The sequence below is a fragment of the Phyllostomus hastatus genome, unplaced genomic scaffold, assembly GCF_019186645.2.
Source record: "Phyllostomus hastatus isolate PE091 unplaced genomic scaffold, TTU_PhHast_1.1 phas_contig_210, whole genome shotgun sequence".
In the NCBI taxonomy this organism is placed as follows: Eukaryota; Metazoa; Chordata; class Mammalia; order Chiroptera; family Phyllostomidae; genus Phyllostomus; species Phyllostomus hastatus.
Window position 1 is genome coordinate 28,948,402 of NW_025333737.1, and position 22,244 is coordinate 28,970,645.

General features: G+C 58.7%; 2 protein-coding genes across 2 annotated transcripts; one reads left to right on the top strand and one right to left on the bottom strand.

The window, feature by feature from the left end:
- Positions 1-751: 751 nt before the first annotated feature.
- On the top strand, positions 752-2,678 carry PNMT (phenylethanolamine N-methyltransferase). Its single transcript, XM_045837182.1, has 3 exons — positions 752-1,290; positions 1,883-2,090; positions 2,230-2,678. Exons 1-3 carry the CDS (start codon positions 939-941, stop codon positions 2,669-2,671), a joined length of 1,002 nt encoding a protein of 333 aa, XP_045693138.1. The 5' UTR covers positions 752-938; the 3' UTR covers positions 2,672-2,678.
- A 631-nt stretch (positions 2,679-3,309) lies between these two features.
- PGAP3 (post-GPI attachment to proteins phospholipase 3) lies at positions 3,310-17,560 on the bottom strand. Its single transcript, XM_045837555.1, has 8 exons — positions 17,304-17,560; positions 15,737-15,834; positions 14,757-14,909; positions 7,128-7,190; positions 5,994-6,055; positions 5,566-5,702; positions 5,088-5,292; positions 3,310-4,987 (listed from the first exon to the last, which is right to left on the bottom strand). Exons 1-8 carry the CDS (start codon positions 17,482-17,484, stop codon positions 4,924-4,926), a joined length of 963 nt encoding a protein of 320 aa, XP_045693511.1. The 5' UTR covers positions 17,485-17,560; the 3' UTR covers positions 3,310-4,923.
- Positions 17,561-22,244: the final 4,684 nt, after the last annotated feature.

Below are 22,244 nucleotides of genomic sequence, written 5' to 3' on the forward strand. Positions count from 1 at the left end.
CCCCCCTCCCGCTGGGAGGATGAGCGGAGACCTGGCCCCTGGACAGCCCGGGATCTGGAAGCCAAGCCCGACCTGCAGGCCTCGCCCGGCCCGCGCCCCGCCCCCAGGGGGCTCAAGTGGGGGCAGAAACCCAGATCCGTCGAACCCCAAGTCCCTTGGCGCCCGAACACTGAGGCCGCACCCCCTCGGGCCCTGGCAGCCCGGAGAAGGGCCCCGCGCCCTCCGATCCTCCCCTGGGTCGCGCGCCCCCGACGTGGCGGGAAGTCCCCGGCCTTCCGCCCCCGCAGGCCCCAGATAAGCGCCTGGAAGCCCGCAGGGCGGGCAGACGAGGGCCCGCTGTCCGCCCCCTAAGTGCATTAGCCCCGCGCGCGCGCTCCCTATCGTGGCCGCCATCGGCCGGGTGTGGCGAGACCCGCTCTGGGGCCTCGGGGCGACCGCGGCCAGAACGGGCTGTCCTTTCCGCAGTGGGGTGGGCGGGGGGCGCGGGGGACGGGAGGGGGTAGGAAAGTACGAAAAAAGATGCTCGGGGAGGGGCGGAGAAGGGGCATGGGGGGGACCCCACCGAGGACAGGGGTGGGTGCTGGGCGGGGTGTCCCGGAGAAGAGAAGCGGGCGGGGGCGGGGGGGGGGGTGCTGGGCCGGGGCAGGAGAGCGCCGGGCGGTGGGGACCGGGGACGGACGGGGCTGGTTCGAGCCCCGGCAGAAGAGAAGGGACGGCAGGCCGGCGACAGGGGCGCACGGCTGTGGGAGCTGGAGAGGAGCCACGCGGGCGGCCGGGGGTTATGCGGGCGGGAGGCTCAGGTGCAGGACTCGGAAAGGGCCACGCGAGGCCAAGGGTGGAGGGCAGCGGGAGCAAGTGCGAGCGGGGGCGGGGACGGATGTTCCCGCCGCGGCCGCCGCCCACACCCCCGTGCGCCCGCGGCGGGGACGGTGAGGGAGATGGATGGGGAGGGGGAAGCGCGGCGCGCGTGGCCCGGGGCGGCTCTGCGCCGAGTCACCGCCCCCGCAGCGGAGGAGTCGGGCGGGGGTCTGGCCGCAGATAAACGGGCTGCGAGGCCGGCGGGGCACAGGGTGGGCAGCGGCAGCACCATGAGCACCGGGGGCCCCAGTCACGCCGCGGCGGCAGCCCAGGACGCGCGCCCGGACCTGGCGGCGATCGCCTTGGCCTACCAACGGTTCGAGCCCCGCGCCTACCTGCTCAACAACTACACGCCCCCGCGGGGGGACCTGAGCAACCCTGACGGCGTCGGGCCTTGGAAGCTGCGCTGCCTGGCGCAGACCTTCGCCACCGGTGAGTGCGGGGAAACTGAGGCACGGGGGGCAGGAAGTCATCGGGGAGCTCAAGGGGCGCACGAGAAAGCCAGATGGGGAGGGACCTCGGAGCAGGTGGTTACGAGGTAAGACTGGAGGACGAAGAGGAGCCGCGCCCCTCCGATGAGGGCTGAAGGAGAGAGGCCCGTGGACGGGGCTGGGAGGGGAGCGTGCTCGGAACTGAGGGGTCAGGAGGGCAGGGCAGTAAAGGGCCGGAGTCAGGAGAGACGCAGAGCAAGAAAGGGAGAGGGAGATCGGGGAGAGAAGCGAGACAGCTGGGAGAAACCGCCAGGCACCTGAGGATCCCCCCGCTTAGCCCTCACTGGTAGGTAGTTTTACGGAAGCGGACCCTGAGTCTCAAAGGGTTAAATTCCTTTCCCAAGGTGCCTGTAGACGTTGAAACCAGGACTCAGACTCGTCGGTCCTACTCCAGAAGCAGTGCTTTTCCAGACGGACACTCAGAGCGAGAAGGAAAGGGGAGGGGAGGAGACGGGCAGGTCAGGGAGGAGCAACTGAGGCAAGGGGCCGCCGGGACAGGCCTGACACGGGGCCTCTTCCTCTGCCCCGTCCAGGCGAGGTGTCCGGACGCACCCTCATCGACATCGGCTCGGGCCCCACCGTGTACCAGCTGCTCAGTGCCTGCGCCCACTTCGAGGACATCACCATGACCGACTTCCTGGAGGTGAACCGCCGGGAGCTGGGGCTCTGGCTGCGGGGAGAGCCTGGCTGCTTCGACTGGAGCGTGTACAGCCGGCACGTCTGCCTCATCGAGGGCAAGGGGTACGGGCTGGGGGCTGAGGGCTGAGGGCCCAGCGGGGGTGGGGGCCTCCGTGCTGTGGCTGATGGGGGAGGTGACAAGGGACTGAGCCTGGGGCAGTCCCGAGCCCTGGCCCTGACGCCACCTCCTGTCCCTGCACAGTGAGTCCTGGCAGGAGAGGGAGAGCCAGCTGCGCGCTAAGGTGAAGCGGGTCCTGCCCATCGACGTGCACCAGCCCCAGCCCCTGGGTGCTGGGGGCCTGGCGCCCCTGCCGGCCGACGCCCTGGTCTCCACCTTCTGCCTGGAGGCCGTGAGCCCTGACTTTGCCAGCTTCCAGCGGGCTCTGGACCACATCACCACACTGCTGAGGCCTGGGGGGCACCTCCTCCTCATCGGGGCCCTGGAGGAGTCGTGGTACCTGGCCGGAGCGGCCAGGCTGGTGGTGGTGCCCATGCGCGAGGAGGAGGTGAGGAGGGCGCTGGTGTGCAGCGGCTACGAGGTGCGGGACCTGCGCACCTACACCATGCCCGCCCGCCTCCGGACGGGCGTGGATGACGTCCGCGGCATCTTCTTTGCCTGGGCTCAGAAGAAGGTCGGCGCGTGAGGCTCCAGGGCACCCCATGGCCACCCAGATTCTCTGTGACCTAAGGTGGCATCTAATAAAGAAATGTCACAGCTGCTGCGTGTCTGTGCTGTCTGGGGCTCTCCTGGGAAGCAAGAAGGGCCCAGAGCTCTCTCTGGTATTGTGGGGGTGTGGGAGGCACCAACCCTAGCTCCCGCTTTCCCCCCCGAAGCTCCCACGAAGGTGGGTTTCTGTATCAGTCCTTTTCCCACACTAAGGAAGCCTAGGTCAGAGGGACGTCAGTCAGCGCCTGCTGAGTGCCAGGCACCTGCTAGGTCCACTGGCCCACACTCAGCAGCAGGTCCTGCTTTCCTGTTTGCAGGTGAAGCTCGGAAGGGTTCAGGCGGGCGGGGAGGCGGGCTGGGGAGGGAGGCTGAGGTGGAAATTGCAGGGGGCAGGGTCCCAGTCCAGGCTCCAACCCAAACCGAGCCCTGGGAAGTGGGAGGAAGAACAAGCACCGCCCCCCTCACAAGCGGGACTGGAGCTCCGCCCAGCTCTGCGGTGGCTCTGTATCTGGTCCTTGCCCCCTCCACACCCATGCAGAGACCCCGCCGGGCTGCCCCCTCCAGCGCCCCACCCCAGCCCACCTTACTCACACAGATGAGATGCACGAGGGTGGGTGATGCTGAAAATTGGTTTATTAAGAATGTCCTTTGCTACCCTCCAACCTTAAAATAGTTCTCGGGATCAGAACAGATTAACACGGGCCACCCCAGTCCCTGCGGCTGGAGGCCTAGCGCGGCGTCCCTGCTCTCGGCGAGGGACAAGGTGGCAGGGAAAGGAGCGAGAATCCAAACCCCCGGCTCCGGTCGGAGGCCGCCTCTGGAGGGAAAGCTCCTGGAGCCCCACACTCCATCTGTGTGTGCCAGGGATGGGCAGGGACTGCCAGCAGCGAGCAGGGGCCACCTTTACCGGGGTGCAGGCACAGCCTGGCCCCTGCCAGCCGTTCCCCCCACCCTCAGGTTCCCCATCCCCTCCCCAGGGCCCCAGGCTGGGCACTGGAGCGGGGGAGGAGATAGGGAGGCTGGAGGGACCAGAGGATCCCCATTTCTCTCCTCCCTCTACCTCCCAAAGGGCTGGTTCTGGGGGGTGATTTTGAGGGGTGTGGGGGCCCTGTGTGGTTTGAAAAGGGGGGGACAACAGATAAACACAAAGACACACACACGTAGCCCAGACGCCCATGTCCCCAGCCAGATGTCGGGGGTACCCTGGCTCCTGCCAGCCTGGGGCTCTGTGCAGTGTTGGCGCTCGGTAAACAGCTGTTGACGGTGACTTGATTCCCTGCTCTTGCTCCGACCTCCCCTCACCGTGTGGCACACTCACCTGCACTCACACTCGTCTCACACTCACTCCACATGTATTCCCCTAACCCCCACTAACCGCCTGCCCCTACGGCACGCACTTGAACACCACTCACGCCCTCTCCCCGTGCTCCACAACGCACCAGGCCAGGGCTCACACGCACTGTCCCACCCCGCACCCCACACGCCCCTGGCCTGTGCCCGCCCCTGCGCACTTGGTCCGGCCCACACCCCCCAGCACGCACACTTGTGTGCAGGCTCCCAACTAGAACAGCACCACGGGCCAGCGGGGTTCCTGTCCTGGGCTCTCTGGGGTCCTGGCCCCAAAGGGGGAGTGTGTGAGGCTTCCTGGGGGTCTGGTCACCGCACCAGTCAGGGTGACACTGCTCCCCCATCCCAACAGCTTGGTGCCTCAGGATCCCATGGGAGGAGTGAGATCTGCCTGGAAACGTGGGCAGCCAAAGAGCAAGAGTCTAGTGCCACCTAGTGGTCACTGGAGGAGAGCACGGGGGGTAACAGAAGGGGACCCCACTGTACCCTGGCAGGCCTGGTACTTGGTCTCCCAGCTAGAGCCACGGCTCTGGCAACCACCCAGGCAGTGCGGGGTGGGGTGGGGGGTGAGGAGGTGACTGACAGAGAAGAGGGGGCAGCGGTCCTCTCAGTGGAGCTAACACAGTCCCGGCCCAGTTCAGCTCAGGAGCCGGAGGGACTGCCCATCCTTCAGCCCCAGCCCCTCAGAGGCCAGACCCGGACAGGTGCAAGGTCTGTGAGGACCACGTTGGGGTGAGCAAGGTGGTGGGCAAAGTGCATGATTCTGGGCCCACACCTTTGATGCCTAAGTTCAAAAAACAAGTCATCTCGAAGACTGAGGAGGAGAGGAGCCGGCAGGGAGGGAGCAGAACCCCCAGCAGGACAGACCCACTCCCGGGGCCTTCAGTCCAGCTTGAATATGGCCTTTGACTCCTTCAGCAGGTACAGGCTGTCCTCTTCCAGGAAGCTGTGAGTGAAGAAGAAGCCGGCTGAAGCCTCGCTCTGAGAGCACCCCCTGGGGGCGGGGTGGGGTGAGTGCAGGCAAGCCGGCAGGGGGTAGCACCCACCTGAAAAAGAGCACGTGGACGGGGATGGTGCTGATGTGCCAGATGGCGTGGGCATCCAGGACCCAGAAGAGAGGCGGGAAGTCCAGCAGTTCGAGCAGAGACAGCCCCTGCAGCAGCAGGACCACCACCACGCACTTGCGCACGTGAGGCAGCCGCTGCTGGTTCCACAGGCACCAGGCCAGCCACCACACCAAGTTCACCAGGCCTGGGGTGGGCAGGGCAGGGCGAGCTCACTCCCTGGGCCTCCGTCTCCCCCCACCCCGCCCCGCCCCTATCCCCAGGCACTTTGACCCCTGGACCACCTCAGACGTCCCCTCCAGCCTCCCCCCACCTCCTACCCCAAGTCTTTCCCCTTCCCCACCCAGGGACCTCTCCAGAACCTCCTTCTCCAGGAACGGCACCGACAGCCCCCCACCTCCACCCCAAGCCAGCAGTTCTTCAGCTGTTCCAGCCCGCCAGGGCCCCGGTCCTGCCTCACCAATTGCCACATTGGCAGCCAGGTTGTAGCCATAGTCAAAGCGGACGAGGCCCAGGTAGGAGACGTGCGCGGTCAGCAGGAGCAGCAGGAGAACCCGGAAGGCGCTGGCCACAGTCGGGTGCTGCAGCCCCACAGTCCTGCCCCCACCCGTGCGGAGCCGCTCAGGTGGGGGTGGCCCATCCCCACAGCATCCCCTGGGGGGATCCCCTCACCCAAACATCGGTGCTTGGAAGCCACTGCCCCTCTCCCTCCCCAAAACAGGCCGACTGGGCAGGCCTCCAACCCCTCCCCCTCCACCCCAGGCCTGGGGTCAAGCACTACAGCTCCTTGGAAAGAGCCAGGGCCCCAAGTTCTACCCCAAGTGGCTGGGCAGCCCCTCTCTGCCCCCAGGGCTGGTTTCACCCCTGTAGCAGCCGAGGCAGGCTCACCTGACGCAGCACAGGTAGATGGAGTGCAGGATGACGGTGGAGGCACAGAAGTAGTCCATTTTCTGAGCACAGGGAGAGTTGGGTGAGGGGCAGTGAAAGGACAGTAGGAGGTGGGTGAGCCTTCCTGGGGGGCAGGACCCAGAGAGGACCTGCCAGGGATGGATGGGGACCCGCCAGGGATGGGGACCAGGGGTGGGGGCAGAGGCACGGCCAGAGTCTGGGGTCTAGGGGTCAGTGAGATCAGTGTCTCCTGCTGCTTCCGCCTGTTGCTGTTTCACTTCTGAACTTAACAGGCTGACCCTTGTGTTCACACAACACAATTTTATAAAAACCGTGCTCAGGAGCGAAGCGTTTGGGGTGACGGTGAGGATGCCTGCCAAGGGTCCCGAGCATCCGAGCCTGTCCCAGAGCTCAGAGCGCGGCCTGGAGCTGCACAGATGTGGGCCCCAGTCCTGACTGCGCCCCTTGAATGGCTGGGCGCTCCTGAGCAGGTGATTTCACCTTCCCAAGGCTCAGCTGCCTCATCAGGTAGGAAGAGCCAACCGCCCTGGCCAGGCCGCTCCCATGGTTACAATACACCAAGGCTGCAGGTTTGATCCCCGGTCAGGGCACGTGCAAAAAACAACCAATGAACGTAGAAGTGGCATAACAAATAGGTGTTTCTCTCTCCCCTCCTCTCTCTAAAATCAATTTAAAAAATTAAAATAAAATCTTAAAAAAAAAAGCTCTGGCTGGTGTGGCTCCGTTGGTTGGAGTCCCGTTCCGTGGACGAAAAGGTCTCCGGTTCGATGCCCAGTCGGGGCGCACACCCAGGCTGTGGGCTCTGTCCCCTGTCGGGGCGCATGTGGGAAGGCAACCGAGTTATGTTTCTCTCACATCTAAGTTTCAGTCTCTCCCTCTCCCCGCCCCCTACACCACCCTTCCCCTCGTCAAAAGCAATGAAAAATGTCCTCGGATGAGAATTAAAAAAATAAGAAGAAGAGCCAATAATCACCACGCTGGCCTCACGAGGGTGAGGCTCAAGTGCACTGACGGGGTTACGATGCCCCGGGAGCCAGTGCTCCCAGACCGGGTCAGCAGGACACCTGGGAGCAGGCTCCGCCCCTCCCCTCCGGGGGCGGGAGGGCCGCTCACCTCTGTGAGGTCCGTGTCCCTGGTGTGGAAGACCGTGGACCAGAACCAAGCGTTGAGGGAGACCTGAGGAGGAAGGTGGCTGGTGAGTGAGGCACCCCAAGGCGAGAAAGACCCCCCAGAGGCCTCCCACCTGTCTGTCTTTTGGGAAGGGGCAGAGAAACGGGCTTCCCCTTCCCCCTGGAGCCCACTAAACAAACCCGCGCCCCGCCACCCCCACCTGGCCCAGGTCCCTCAGGCCCAGCTTCCCACCCCCCACTCCCAAGGGGGTGGGGGTCTTGAAGCCTCCGCAGGTTTCTGGCCTGGGAACCAGTTCCGGCAAAGTCAAGCTCTCCCAGGTTACTCAACCCTAAGACAACAGCCCCTGGGGGGGCCTCGCCTCCTTCCCCAACTGGCAGGTGGGGACAGCTCCACCCGGCCAGGGGAGCCAGTGACCTCAGCCTCTGGGGGCGGGAATGAAGTGGGTGGGGTAGAGGGGCTCGAGCCAGCTTGGGGTGTGTCTAGAGTAAGCAAGGGAGGGAGATGAAGCAGATCCCACGAGGGCCAAGTCTCGGAGGAGGAGGAGGTGGCTTGCCAGCTGAGCCCAGCTTCCTCCTGGCCGGGCCGGCCCAACCCGCTGGGCCAGTGGCTGCTCCGTGGAGCAGGGCTGGAGGGGCTGTGGTGGGCACGGACCCAGGGGAGTAGCTGCTGCCTTCTCCCTGGAAACTAACTGCAAGGACAGAGCACACCCTGTCTTATAAATGAGCCCCAGATCTTGTGGGAGTTGGTGCTGGCACTTTTTTTAGGGACTGCCGTACCCACACAGAGGCCCAAGTTACTGAAAGGAGGGTGGGCTGGGGCGGAGATGCTTCCAGGGGCTGGGAGCCAGAGACAACCAGCTAAAGGAAGAGTCAGCCCGAATGCCCCGGAGGTGGGGAGGGACGAGCTAGGGTGGGACTACCCTGCCCGAGTTGGGGAAGGCCGGGAGCGGCTCACTGGGGTCCAGCACACCCGGGAAGCCGGCCCGACAGGGGACCGAGGGCGCAGGGTAAGAAGCCACAGTCCACCAGGTACTGCAGCAGGAAGCTCAGCCAGGAGGATGTGTTCCCTCATGCCGGCCCGCCTGAGGCAGCTCCTGAGGCAACGGGAAGGGGGCTGGCAGGGCTCTCCTTGCAAAGCCAGTGAACCCTGGAGGTCTCTGGAGCCCCCTCTACCAGCCTGTCTGGCCCGAGTCTCGCTGTCTCTGAGCTTCCCCCAGGACAAACCGGGGGCTAGCCTAAATGCTCCTTCCTCCCTTTCCAGCCCTGACGGCAGGTGGTTATTCTGGGCCAGCTGGTTTCCTCCTGCGAGAGCGGCCGCCCCGACCCGTCCCTCATGCTGCCCCTTCCCCAGAGTCGGGAATGGAGGCATGGTCTGGAGGCTAAGAAATGGGACAGAACTGGGAGGCTCCTTGGACAGCGCTCCCGGAGTCAGCAGGGGCAGAGGAGGGGGCTCAGGGCTGCAGACCCAGGGGACCCCGAGGGCCAGGTCTCCTGGGCAGGCCAGGGCCAGGGCCACCCTCGCGGGGATGGCCCTGGAGTCAGCCTGAGTGCGAGGGGGGTGGAGGGGCAGGCAGCAGGGGCTGGACACCAGCCAGGCCTCCTTGTCGGCAGGCAGGAAGGGGGAGGTGACACAAAGACCGAGCGAAGCGGTGAAGCGGCGGTTGGAGCCCTGAAAGCAGGGAGGTTGTGCAGGGCCGGGGCGTCCCTGCAGGGCACAGAGGCGGGGGCTGCTCGGTCCCTGGTCAACCGCCTCTGCACCCCCGAAAAGTCCCCTCTCCACGGGGCAGTATCCCATTACTGGGGGGACCCTCTCCTCAGGCTGGGGGAGACAGGAGAATGTAGCCCTGGCTGGTGTGGCTCAGTGGATTGGGCACCGGCCTGCAGGCCAAAGGGTCGCTGGTTTGATTCCCGCTCAGGGCACAGGCCTGGGTTGCGAGCCAGGTCCCAGCTGGGGGAGCTCGAGAGGCAACTGATCGATGTATCCCTCACACATCCGTGTTTCTCTCCCTCTCTTTCCCCCTCCCTTCGCCTCTCTCTAAGTAAGTAAATAAAACCTTAAATTAAAAGAAAAAAAAAAAAAAAAAGAACCGAGGCCCTAGGGCCGGACTGCCAGCGCTCCAAGCCCGGCTCTTCACTTCCTGAGTGTCCTCGGGCAGGCTACTTAGCCTTGCTGCGCCTCAGTGTTCTCATCTGTAAGACGCGAACAGTCACAGTGCTGCTAAGGAGGTCAGGAGGGACACAGGGACAGCCGGTGCCCGGGCCCGGTGAAACAGTGGGTGCTGTTTTCCCCACCCTGCTGACCAGCGCGGGACCCTCCCGCCTCCCCAAAGACCGCAGAGGCCGGGCCTGCCGCCCTCTCTCCCTGAGGGCCAAGGAAGCCATGGGGAGAAGAGGTGGTCTCCCCACAGCTGCCCAGGCCCATCGCACATCCCAGACTGGGGGCAGAGTGTCTGGAGCCTTTAAGAAGAGAGGGACCCTCGGTCGAAGTCCCGACTCAGCCCTTGAAAAGCTGTTCGATCCCGAGCAAATCACAGCGTCCCTGAGCCTCAGCCGCCGCACCGGCCTCACCCACAAAACAGGGTCCACAGCGGAGCTCCCTGCTGGCACCCTGCGGTGGAATGAGACGAGGGCTCCACCCCCGGCCCCGCCCACCATCACACAGGTAAATGTTCCTGTTTGTTGAAGCGGCCACTGGGCCCTGTTTCCAAAACGGACGACTCGCCCCCCCCACCCGCAGAGGGGGGCCAGGGCTGCCCCTCAGTCCTTTCCCCCACGTGTACGTTTGTTGGGCAATAGCGAGCTAAGAGAATCGTTTCTATGTACCGTGTATTTTGTAGTTGTTTACACCTCTTAAGTGTTATAACTGATACTTTGAAAAACAAACGAAGAGGAAACACCCTGTTAAATAAAACCGAACCGGCACCGAGGAAGAAAGAACAGCAGTCACTGGCGGAGGGGGCCGGGAGGTCGGGCCCCGCGAACGGCCCGGCACGGAGAGGCCACTCGGCAAACGCTTGCTGCGACTGCCGCCTGGTATGCAGTAGGTGCCACCTACATGTCAGCTTCCTTCATCGTGTCCAACAGGCCGACCGCACACCGCTTCCCTTTCCCTGGCCCCACTGTCCCCTTCCTCAATGGTCCCCATGTACCCGGTCAAACCGTGGGTCTCTAGTCCCCAGGACACAGACGCCTCGGCTGTGGGAACAGCGCCCCTACCCTTGCCCCTGAGCGACCATCCGGCGGGGCGCGCGGAAGACAGGCTAGTTCCCTTGGGTCCGTTTGCAATCGAGACTCCAGCGAAGTGGACACAGGGACGTGGAAGGAAGGGAAAGCCCCTGAGATGCAAATGCCCTGCTGCTCCTGGGCTCCTTGGCCGAGCCGGAGCAGAACAGGGAGGCAGATGGGCAGATGGGGTCCGTGGCCAATCAGACAGACCAGGAGGACCGCGGGCTTGCCCAGCGGGCGCCAAGAACTTCTTGTAAACACTGAAGGGGGTGGGGGTGGGGGGCGCACGGGCAGAGTGCCAGAGAGGGTGGAAATGCAGGGGGACAGGGAAGGCGGGGTGCAGGGAGCGCGGGAGGCTGCTTCTGTGTGTTGGAAAATAAGAAAATTGAGACAAAAATATCCCAGCCGTGAAACTCGCTGGATGCCAAGTGAGCCGGATCTGTCAGGAATCCGACCCCTGCGCTAAGCCCCAGTGCTCGGGGCTGTCACTGACACCGTGGCGGCGGGGACAAGTGGGTCTTTAAATAGCTCAGTGTCTCAGAAGGGGGGGAGGCAGAATGTTAAATATGACGCCTGCTGCCATGCTGGGCCCCCCCAGAGGCCATGGTGTCTCACCCCCCCCCCCCACGCAGGGCAGGCCCGCCCGGGGTTCACTGCTGAGAGGGACGGGGGAAGAGTCAGATGCAGATGGGAGGAGGTGGGTTTTTACACCATCCGAAAGGAGTCTGGGGTTCCCTGCCGTTGCCCGGTTCACTGGCTCTTGTCTGAACACTGGGAAGTCCTTCCTGAAGTCTAACCATCATCCTGCTGCAGCTTCAGATGATCTCTTCTTGAAGTTTCCTCAGCAGAGGAAGAGATCAGGCAGCCCTCACCCCCACCGATCACCCTGCTGAGACAGCTGGGGCCTTCCTGGCACCCCCAGGCTCTCCTCTCGCCCCTGAGGGTCTTTCCTCACTGGGTGAAGGGGCAGGGAACTGGTGAGGCCTCCTAGCTTTGGCAGAGAGTGGGGCCCCCCAGTTCCATGGTGTACAGAGCGTTGGCAGGGTCCCCCAAAGCCTGGCCGGGGCCCAGCCCGAGCTCAGGCCTAAAGGTCAAAGCTCCACCAGTCCTGCTGGGGGTAGGGTCTCTTCATTTCCCAAAGGGAAAGAGGGAGACGACCCCTCCGCCCCAGACCTAGACTGGAGCAGGTGAGAGGCCTCCCCACCCCGCCCCAACAGAAGTCAGGAGCCCCGCCGCCTCGGAAGACTCGGCCCGGGACAAAGTCCATTGCCACGCCCTCCGGCCAGGCGGGATCCCTCCCTCCTGCAGACACACAGGACGAAAGGTCAGGTGTAAAATCCGAACATGATCCTCAACGGCAGCGTGGACACTGATACTCTGTCCCTCAAGGGCCCAGTGGTGGCGAGAGGGGGTTCCATGCCCCAGAATATCACGCCCTGCAGGGGGCCCTAGAGACACAGGCCCTGATATCTGCGTCTTGCGACCTAACGGCTCCTGCCCTGTCCCTGAAGGTCCCCAGGGGCCTCTGGGCAGTGGGACACCCCACCAGGAAGGAAGCCATGTGGCTGATGGCAGGGAGATGAAAGACCCCAGAATGAGGGTGATGAACAAAGGAGCCGAGACGTGACCACTGGCTGCTGGCACGTGCCAGGAAGACAAAGGCTGGGACCCCGGAGGCCCCTCAGACCCTTGGGTCTGTCCCCGGAGGCCCCAAGCCATGTTCAGGCCAGGCTCTGGGTCAGGGACGAGGGCCAGGGGCAGTGCAGGCGTTGGGCCTAGACAAGGAGTGTCCCTGAAGGAGCCCCAGGGAAAAGGGGACCGCCGTACCCTCCTCAGTTTCCCTGCCCGTCCTGCCTTGTTACCCAGCCCTGAACAGGAGGTGGTGGCTCTAGCCCACTCGGGCCTGGGACAGCATCCTGTGTGCTGACGCCAGGCCCCTGCCTGCACAACAGTCCCCATCCCTCAGCCTGGCACTGGGGCCCTCTCTGCTCCACCTTCCCGCCCCCTGCTCCCATTCACAGGGCCACACAGGGCCCGGGCTGAGCTTCCTGGGCTGCGTGTCGAGGTTCTGTCCTCTCCAGTGCCCGTACCTTTTCCCCCCTGCTGTGCCCCCAGCTTGGAATGCTGGAACCAAACCCCTCTCCCACATGCGCACCCGTCTAAGGCCGGACCAGGCCCACAAGCCTCTGCTCCTCCCTGGGCGTCCCTGACAGACTTCTCCGCGTGGTCTCCCCCGGCCAGGGCTCCCAGGCTGTCTACCCCAGCCTCCCTCGGCTCTGCCCGTGCTCCGCCTCCCACGGGGCTCAGCTCTGGGGCCGGGGCTTCAGCTCCCACAGTGCTGACCCCTGTCTCCGCCCACAGCAAACGCTCAACCGACTTCTGTCCCAGCCCGGAGACGGGCACCGGAGTCAGACAACCCTGGAAGCGAACCTGTCTCTACTATTCAAGAACTCGATGGGTGTTGACTTTAGCCAAAGTTTGTCCTTATAGTGTTATTAGGATTAAGTGAGAAAATGTGGGTAAAAGTACGTAGGGCGATGTTCATCACGTGATTTTCGTTCCATAATTCCCAGCAATTCTTATTAGTCTTGGTTGAATGGGCGGTACCGAGGAGGGTCAGCATTTCCCAGAGGCCTCACGGATTCCCGCCCCCCTGCAAGGAGTAGCCCCCCTGCGGGGCTCAGCCTGGGCTTCCCCCCTACTCTCTCCTTCCTGTCCGAGTTCTGGGACTCCCCCATCACACGACCTTCTAGCTTTCCACCTGCCCTCCAGGCCACTCCTGTCTCCATTGCCGGCTCCTCCCCCTCTAATTCAGCTGTTACGTTTTTGGGGTTCCTCGGGGCTCTGACCTAGTCCCTTCCCTTCTCGCTGCCCAGGTTCTTTCTCCCTGGGGATCTCATCCACACGTACCGCTTCTATCACTGTCTCGTACTAAAAAACACAGGAGGCACCCTTGATTCCTGTCCTCATCCGACCCACCCACCGCCGACGCTGGTCAGCACAACCAGGGTAATGGGCGTGCGGATCCCGGAGCCCTTCCCAAGCCCCCGCCACCGCTCCAGTTACTGCGCCCTGAGCTAAAGCCGCCAGCCAGCTCTGCAGCCTCTCCCGCCCCTCCGCCCCTTCGGTGGGTTCTCTGCACCGTAGCCAGAATGAGTCTCCCAAGCAACGTATTCACGAAATTCCTCTCTGACCCTCTTTGCTTCCTGAGACTTTGCAAGTCAAGACCGGAAGTGCCCCAGTGTACCCCCAGGCTCTCCATGCGCTGGCCCCGCCCACGGCACAGCTGTCCAGCAACCTCACACCCCATTCCCGGGCTCCCTGCATGGCAGGCCTCCTGGCCGCCTAGGTCCTCATACAACCCGCGCTCACTCCTGCCTGTGCCCATACTGAGTCTCCTCGATGGACGACTCCTCCTATTCTCCCTGCATTCACCTGGTTAACATTCCCTCCCCACTCTGACCTTCCCTTGCACGCCCCTCTTCCTCAGGGAAGCCTTCCCTGATTGCCCGGCACTGGCCTAGTCCCCGTCCCACCTACAACACCTCTCTTCCGCTGTACTTCCACATTCAAGTGTGCGCTGCGTCCCATCTGTTTGTCTATATTTTGGATCTCCAGCACCCAACAAAGTACCTGGCACACAGTAGGTGCTCAAGACACGAAAGAATGGCTGCTTTGATGTCAGGAAGGTGAGTGGGGATTGTTTCCCTAAGGCTTACAGCGGTAGCTCCGATCTAAAGATCTCCACAGCGGCCTTTTCCTCTCGCACCCTCCCCCAGGGTGTCTCAGTGCAGATCCGTACTGCAGCCCCTGCCTCTCACACAATGCCCAGCCCGGGGTGCTGGCCCTTCGGACCAGCCACACTGTGAAGCTCCGCCCCCTCTCTGGTTACTCAGATGGAACATATTTTGCCCCCCACCCCCACCCCGGGCTGAGGCCAGGCTGAACTCTAGGTGGAGTGCGGTGGATGCTACTGCTTCCTGGCCTGGGCTGTGGCTGAGATTGCTTCACGGCCTCCAAGAGGGGCGCTTGGAAAGACCCGTGGTTTCACCATGCTCCCCACCACCACTTCCCTTCTGTTTGTAAAGTCCCCCATCAGTGACTTCCTCCTTGGGGACGAGAACAGTGTTTCTTTCCTCTCTCCCTTTGTCCCAAACAGCCTGGCCCAGGGCCCTGCTAGGGAGGGAAGGTCCCATTCGGCACCTTCCCTTTTGTCTTCCCAGGCCCGACCACCCTGCGACTGCCACTTCAGCCCCGGGAAACAGAGCCTTGGCGGTTGGGGGGAAGCCCTGCGGTTGGGGGGAAGCCCTGCGGAGTGAGAGTGGCAATCTAAGGGTTCCTCGGTCCTAGAGCAGGGGCGGAGCAGGAATCCTGCCGGGTTACCTACCCAGGCAAAGGCCATGCAGGTGGGGTACATGGGAGAGGAGGCCGGCACGAAGGCACGGTAGCGGCAGAGCATCACCAGGCTGGCCAGGCCATTGAGGAAAGAGGCCGCAGCAGAAGCCGGCTCTTGGAAGAACAGGAACCGGGAGAAGGGCCACTGAAAAAGGAACACATGGAGGGGGGGGCCTGAGGGGTAAGCAACCCCCAGCTGGCCCAACCTATCTTTTCTTGACTTGCTGCATCAATAGGTCCTCAGCACAGCCCTCAGCTCGGCACCTGGCCAGAGCTTGGGTTCAGGCCCTCTTTGAGTCAATGAGCTCCCGGTCCATGCCCTGGCTGAGGGTCATCCCTCTATCCTGGACGGCACTCAGCCCTGTAAGCCTGGTCTCTGGGAAGACCGGGGAGCCAGTGTAGATGGCTCAGAACGGCCTGGTGGAAACAGCGTAGAGCTGCCGTCTAGAAGACGGAGGCCTTATTTCCTCTCTACCCCTGACCACAGCCCTCTGGGCGAGCCTCAGCTTACTCTGTGATACGTACACTGTGGACAACAATGCTTGCCAACAGCAGGCTGGAGCAAGAGCATTATTGGATCAAAAGGCACCAGCAACCCGTGCCTCGCTAGGCAGTCTGAGGGGTACCGCTATGTCTGAGGGGTACCGCTATTTGAACCCAGACTCCTGCTGAAGCAGCATCTCCCCTGATGCTGCGGTGAGCTGGTGAATTTCTCCTTGTGTCAAGGTAGGCATGCAACACCCCTGAGAAGTTCAACGCCACTCTCAAGGAGACCCTAGATCCTGCTCCAAATCCAGAGGCAGGACACATTGGTCCCATCTGCTTCCCATAAGAAAATGAGCAGATTTTGAGAACAGGCACCTGCCCCCAGTACAGCCGGATTACTCCATACTTCAGATTGTGGGTCCATCTGGGAGGTATCTTACTCCCACCACGCCACCACTGTCCACCCGCCCCGACCCTCCAACTCACCTTGCCATGGAACTGAGGCACTTCATGACCTTCCTGGAGGTAGATGCCAACGGTGACCCACATACACTCATACTTACAGTCATCCTGACAGGTCCAGCCTGAAACAGATAAAGTGGCCTAGTGACCTACCCAGGGGGAGGCACAGAGAGAGCTTGAATGGGGCCCAAACTTGAGTGCAGACCAAGAGGGCCTGCAGGTTGAAGAGAACCAGAAGGAATCTCAAAATTCTAGTTTCCCACTTGGATGGGTGGGACATATACACAGGAGGGGTGTGTGTGTGTGTGTGTGTGTGTGTGTGTGTGTGTTCTAGGGGGGTAGAGGTGTACAGTGAGCAAATCTGAGATGTTTCTTTTCTTCTCCTTTCACCCAAGATAAGGGTCTTGGCATCTGATGGCCTCATTTATGGACACCTGGGTTTATATTTGTCCTTCCTTTAAAAAAAAACTTTTTTATTTTATTTATTTATTTTTAGAGAGAGAGGAAGGGAGGGAGAAAGAGAGGGAGAGAAACATCAATGTGTGGTTGCCTCTCACGTGGCCCCCACTGGGAACCCAGCCTGCAACCCAGGCATGTACCCTGCCTGGGAATTGAACTGGTGACCCTTTGGTCTGCAGCCTGTGCTCAATCCACTCAGCTACACCAGCCAGGGCTATACTTGTCCTTCCTGACACAGGATTTGTCCTCCCTCACCAGGCAGGAACACTTGCCGACTTACCCGTACCGCCCCCCCCCAAAAAAAAAATAAAGCCTGCATTCTTCAGTCTGACTTTTAAGGCTTCAAATCGTCTTTCCAACTTTAATTCCCAATACTCCTTTTCATGCAACCTGCTCCCTGAGTAGACCAAGCCTCTGCATCTGCCCACAGCTGCCCAGGGCCTCCACTCTCCATTCTGTCTGTTAGATGGGAAAGGGATGGTCTGGCTTGTCACATACAGGCCACAACTGGAAACAGTTACCACTGTCTGGCTCTGTGGTTTTGGGCAGGCCCAGTTCCCCATCTGTAAAATCGAAATCGACCGCAAAGCGTTGTTAGAAATGGCTATTTTGACGCCCGTCACACAGAAGGTAACCACCAGGGCACAGGTCCAAATTTAATGTATCTATCCAGAAGCTCATCTTCTCAAAATCATCTAAGATGACTGCTGTCCCCAACCCCACAAAGCGATAAACGATTCCTTCCTCCCCTACATGCTCCTATGGCTTAATCTACGGATCCTTTAGGGCTCCAATCATCCTCTACCTTGCACTTGAGAAGGTTCGTGCACCCATGGGGACTGTGAGCCCCGAAGGGTAGGATCTTGAGACCCTGGTCTGATTTCAGTGTCATTCCACAAAACTGTACCCGGAAATACTAAATGAATAGCCATTTGAATGAATAAATTAAAAGTAAATGAAAGTCTCTGGGAAAATAAAACTGGCTGATGGCCTATCATTTCCCCGAGGCTCCACTCACACAATGGATCCTGGGTAAGAAACTAAGTAAAGGTTCAGAGACTGCAGAGGGGTATTTGGGGGCGAAAGAGGAGGGGTCAACACCAAGGGGCGTGGTTTATAGGGCGGGACTTACCTGCTAAACTCATGTAGATTGGCTGGCGGGACCGGAAGTGCCTCAGTGCGTCCCCTGAGCAGTTCCGCTGGTCGCATCTGAGTACGCAGTCGCGGTAGATCGGCTCGCGGTCGCCCTGGGAGCCGCAAGCCAGCGCGGCCGCCCCGGCTAGAAGCACGAGCCGCGCCGTCCTCCCGGCCATCCTTCCCCTTGACCCTCCGCCGGCGGAGAAGCTTAGGAGTCTTCACATCCGGAGTAACCGGAAGTGCCTTGGTTTTCTACCTTCTCCGCTGACGTCTACTTAGTTTAAATAAAAAGTACCCGGATTTTCCTGGGCGTCTGCCCCGCCCCTTGTATTGCTGTCATCCCCATATAGAGAGGCGACAGGGTGAAGGGAAGGAGGACGCCAGGTGGATTAAGGCGCAAAGTAAAGTAGTCTTTTATAAACACCCGTCTTGTTTCTTCCCAGGTTGTCTGTTTGAGGTAGGGCTAATGTTCGGTCTCTGGCCCTGTTGGACGTACACCTGGAACCGTCCACTCTCCGTCTCCTCTGGCGCCACCACCCTGGTTAAAGGCATCATCTGTCGCTGAGGCAGCCACAGCAGCCTGTTCACGAGTCTCCCTGCCTTTTCTTTCGCTCCCTCCAGTCCGCGCTCCATTTCCCAAAATTCAAATTTGACCATGTCACTTTCCTTCTTAAAATTCTTTTCTGGTCCCAATACCTCAGGATAAAATGATTCCGCAAGCCCTGCACGATTTGGCCCTGCTCACTAATCTGTGTCACTCTCCTGCCCAGACCTACCTGGAGGGGCTGTGTCTCTCTGGCCTCCTGGCTTTGTCTCAACTGTATCCTACTTACTCTCACTCCTTATTTCTAGTCTCAAAACACCACTTCGGAGGGTGATATAACATACAGTGGTCTGTTTCCCCCAGGTGGGGTGGGGACCCCTGGTCTCTTGTTTACACACTGCTTCCAACACTAGTACATGATTTGGCTCCTGGTAGGCACTAAGATTTTTTTTTTTAATGAATGAACAATATAACTAAATGTAAAACTAGGTGCCAAGTCCAGGGTTGTTGAATCAACCCTGCATCTGAATCAAACCAGCATGATTCAGACCATGCTGAAAATAGGAGAGATGTAATATTTTAAGGAAAATTAAGAGGATGACCTTTAGGAATGGGGTGTTGGCTTTAGCGTTCCCCCCTGTACCACTGGCTCGTGCACACACATCTCACTGAAGCATGGAAGCCTTGTAGTTAGACGCATAATTAGAGTGTGTGGATTAATGACTGTCTTGCCTCCCCTCCCCCCACTCTCTTCACTCCTGGTCAACATTTTCTTTTTATCAACTTCTTATTTTTTAATTTTGTTGTTCAGGTACAGTTGTCTGCTCAGCTTTTTCTTTTTGATAGGGAGGTGAAATGAGCAGGAAGTAAAATTGGGTTCCATTCATTTACACATTAAGCAACATATCCTGAGCCCTTAGCTCTAGCTCCATTCCAGGCCAGGCACAACTCCAGGAGGCACTGTTCATACAGTATTTTCTGTGAATTGTCCCTCTTCCAGTGAAGCATGATGTGAACAGTGTGCCCTGGTTGTTACTGATGGGGGAGCTGAAATCAAACCTCCTCTCAGACCCTCCAGGAGCCGATCAGAAACAGTCAGGTGCTAACACAACCCTGCACCCACTAGATCGGTCTGTTTATAATGCATCATTTCATTTCGCCTTTATTATAGCTCTGGGGTGAGTATTTGTTTGAGGAAATACAGGATTAAAGAGGATGAGATCCTCACAAAGCAGGATTCTCCCTTTGAGAGAATTCCAAGTTCGCTACAAGGCTCTTTTAAAACACTTTCAAGTTTCCAATTTTGGAGACCTCATTCTATATCACATAAAATACATTACCATAATATGGCAACACCCCACATTAAATAAAACTTATTGCCCTGGCCAGGTAGTTCAGTTGGTGGAGCATCATCCCAACAGGCCAAGGTTGTGGGTTGTGAGGGCGCGTGGAAGAGACTACCAGTGGATGCGCAAACGTGGGCATCAGCAAGCCGATGTTCCTCTCTCTCTCTCTCTAAAAGTCAGTGAATGAAAAGAAATAAATAAAATTGATAAATAACTATATATAGTTGGGTTGCTGTTAATAGCTGACATACTGTTGCCCTGGCCAGATGGCCCAGTGGGTTGGAGCGCTGTCCCGTCCACCACGAGGATGCAGGTGCGACCCTAGTCGGGGAGCATATGGCAGGCAAGCGATCAATGTTTCTCCCTCCCCCCACCCGACTTCCTCTCATTCTGAAATCAATAAACATATCCTTGGGCGAGGATTAAAAAAAACTGTTAAGTTAATTGCTACATTTTATATACATTTAATAAAATATTAATATTTATGTTTTTCTTATATTTTGGAGCTAACATTCAAAATTAGCTCAGGTCTCAAACATTTAATAGGTCCTTGAAAATTCATGCCTGTATAGCTGATTGAGGAAATAGTGCAAGGGGCAGGTGGAGGGAGACAGAGAAGACTTCTGTCCTGTGGTCCTGTTGGGGAACGGGGTGCTGTTTCTCCAGGACACCTCCTGAGGTTTGTCCCTCTCCACACACCGTCTCTCGACAATTACTTGGGGCCTCTTCCTCTCCCAGCTTTTCAGTCCAGGACCCTCTTCTCCACTGAGCACCCCCTTCGCTTACTCTGCTTCCTAACTTGTATCCCGTCTCCTCTGCCAGTCACAGTCTGAAAAGGAATCGATTCATTCCTTCAACTCAGGCTTATTGAGCCCTACTGGGTGCGAGCCACTGCACTAGGAAGATGAAAGGTGAATCAGAAACGGTTTACCACGTGCCAGGCTCTGGAGACGGAGGTGAACAGGGCACCATCCTTCTCATCGTCAGAGAAGGGGGATGGGCCACAGAATATCAGACAAAAGACTAAGATAATTTCACTGCTAATGTAGGATAATTTAGCACTATCAGACTACAAATTATACACACCCCTTAATTCAGCAGTTGGCACAAACCCTCTACCCAGCAATTTTTCTCCTAGGTGTACCTACGCAAGTGCAAAATGGTGTAAGCACAAAGCTATGCATGGCAACATTGTTATTTTCAATAGAAAAAGAAAAGCAAACAACTAAACCATACATTGCTAGGGAATGAATTACATTCATTGAGAAAGATCGATACAATTACAGTGCAATGCTGGACAGAAAGTAGTAAGAATGGGGCAGATTTGTAATGTGCTGACAGGGAAAAACCTTCATATTCTTGGTACATGTGAAAAGTGAGATGTAGAACAGTGTGTGTGTCTTCACATGTTACTTAATGTGAAGAAAAATAACAGTGTATAGTATGTTCGTCATTTTAGAGGCTATATCTAGATAGATACACAGGGAAGTGGAAATCGTTGTTGCCTTTGTGGAAAAGTGAAGGATACTTTTTATTCTTGTACCTTTTAAATGTTGTACCATCTGTATATATCATCAATTAAAAACAAAGAAAACTGCTAAAAGAACAAGTGTTGAGTGGTATAACTGGATAATGCAGCAGTGAGGGAGAGAGGGTAAGGGGATAGGGAGGGAGGGAGAGGTTGCCTTGGATGGCCAGAGCAAGCCTGTTTGAGAAAGTAACATTCGAGCTGGAATCTGCATGACTAGAAGGAACCTGCTCTCCTAACATCTCCGGGCCCATTGTTCTTGGCAGAGAGTGCCAAGGCCCTACTGCAGAAACCAGCTTAACGTCTTTGAAAAACACAGAAAGAAGGTCAAGGTGAAAGGTTTGGGCAAAAGGAAGCCATTGAGAGGAGTTTTAGCCCTGGAGTTAATGAAATGATCTGACTTTCATTTAAAACCTTTACTCTGGCTACTGTGGGGAAGGAGGAAGGGTCTGGGGGTACAGAAAGGGGACCCAGCAGCACTGGGAGGTCAAAGGCTCCTGGAACTTCCACCAAAGGACAGCTCAGATGAGCTGGCAGCGGCAGTGGGAAAAGTATAGATGTGTTGGGAGAGGAATTCATCGCTCTTACGGAAAGATTGGCTGTCAAGGGCAAGGAAAAAGAGGAATCAACAATGTAGGTTCAGTGAATGAAATCATTTGAAACTAGAACTGCCCCTCCAGACCAGGTCTTCACCATCGCCCTAGTTTTATGCTTCTGGAAGCTCACTAGTGTTGGGGCCAAGGAAACTTTCCCGGTATGCCTTTTTGTTCTTCTGGTTGGTCAAATAATTCAAAGGACGTAGAGCAGAGGAACAAGAGAAAAACCAAATTTCCATATGTGTTCCCAGGGAACTCACAGAAGCATGGAAATTCCAAGGACAATGGGCAAAATGAGGCATATATGCCATTCTGGAGTAAGGAAGAGGAGGTAGGCGATTCAGAGGCAGACAAGAAAGAGCGAACAGTTGGTGAACAATTTCTTGCAGGACCACCTGGAAACAGTGGGACGCAGAGGGTGATCTGGGGGACAGATCTTGCCCAGACCCCACCTGTCTGCTGCACTTCATTCGTATGTGCTCAGGTGCCCACGCTGGGGTCCCCTTCCTGAAGCAGGGTTTTCCGCCTGAATCTTGAAGCAAGTAAGAGGGAGGTTGAAAACAAACAAACAAACAAACAAATCAGCAAACAGCACAACAACAAAATTCTTCCTGAGTGTGTTGGGCTTCAACGGTTGTCAGCTCAGAATAATCTGCACGTCGGGCTGGCGCATGGTGGGGAAACTTGCTCCCAGCCCCCCGCCTACACCCCCCACCCCGCTGCTAGCCTGTTCTTTCTCAGACCAAAAGCCAGAGGGGCCAGCCCATCCTCGCGCACAATCCCAGTGCTCTGTATCTTCAGCAGAAGGGGCGTGAATGAGTTTGGGGCCCCGAAGGGCATCACGGAGCCGGAAGAAGCAATGTTTGTGAAGCGAGGACTTTGCAATTTGGCGGAGTGATGGTCCGACACGGCTTGTAAGGGG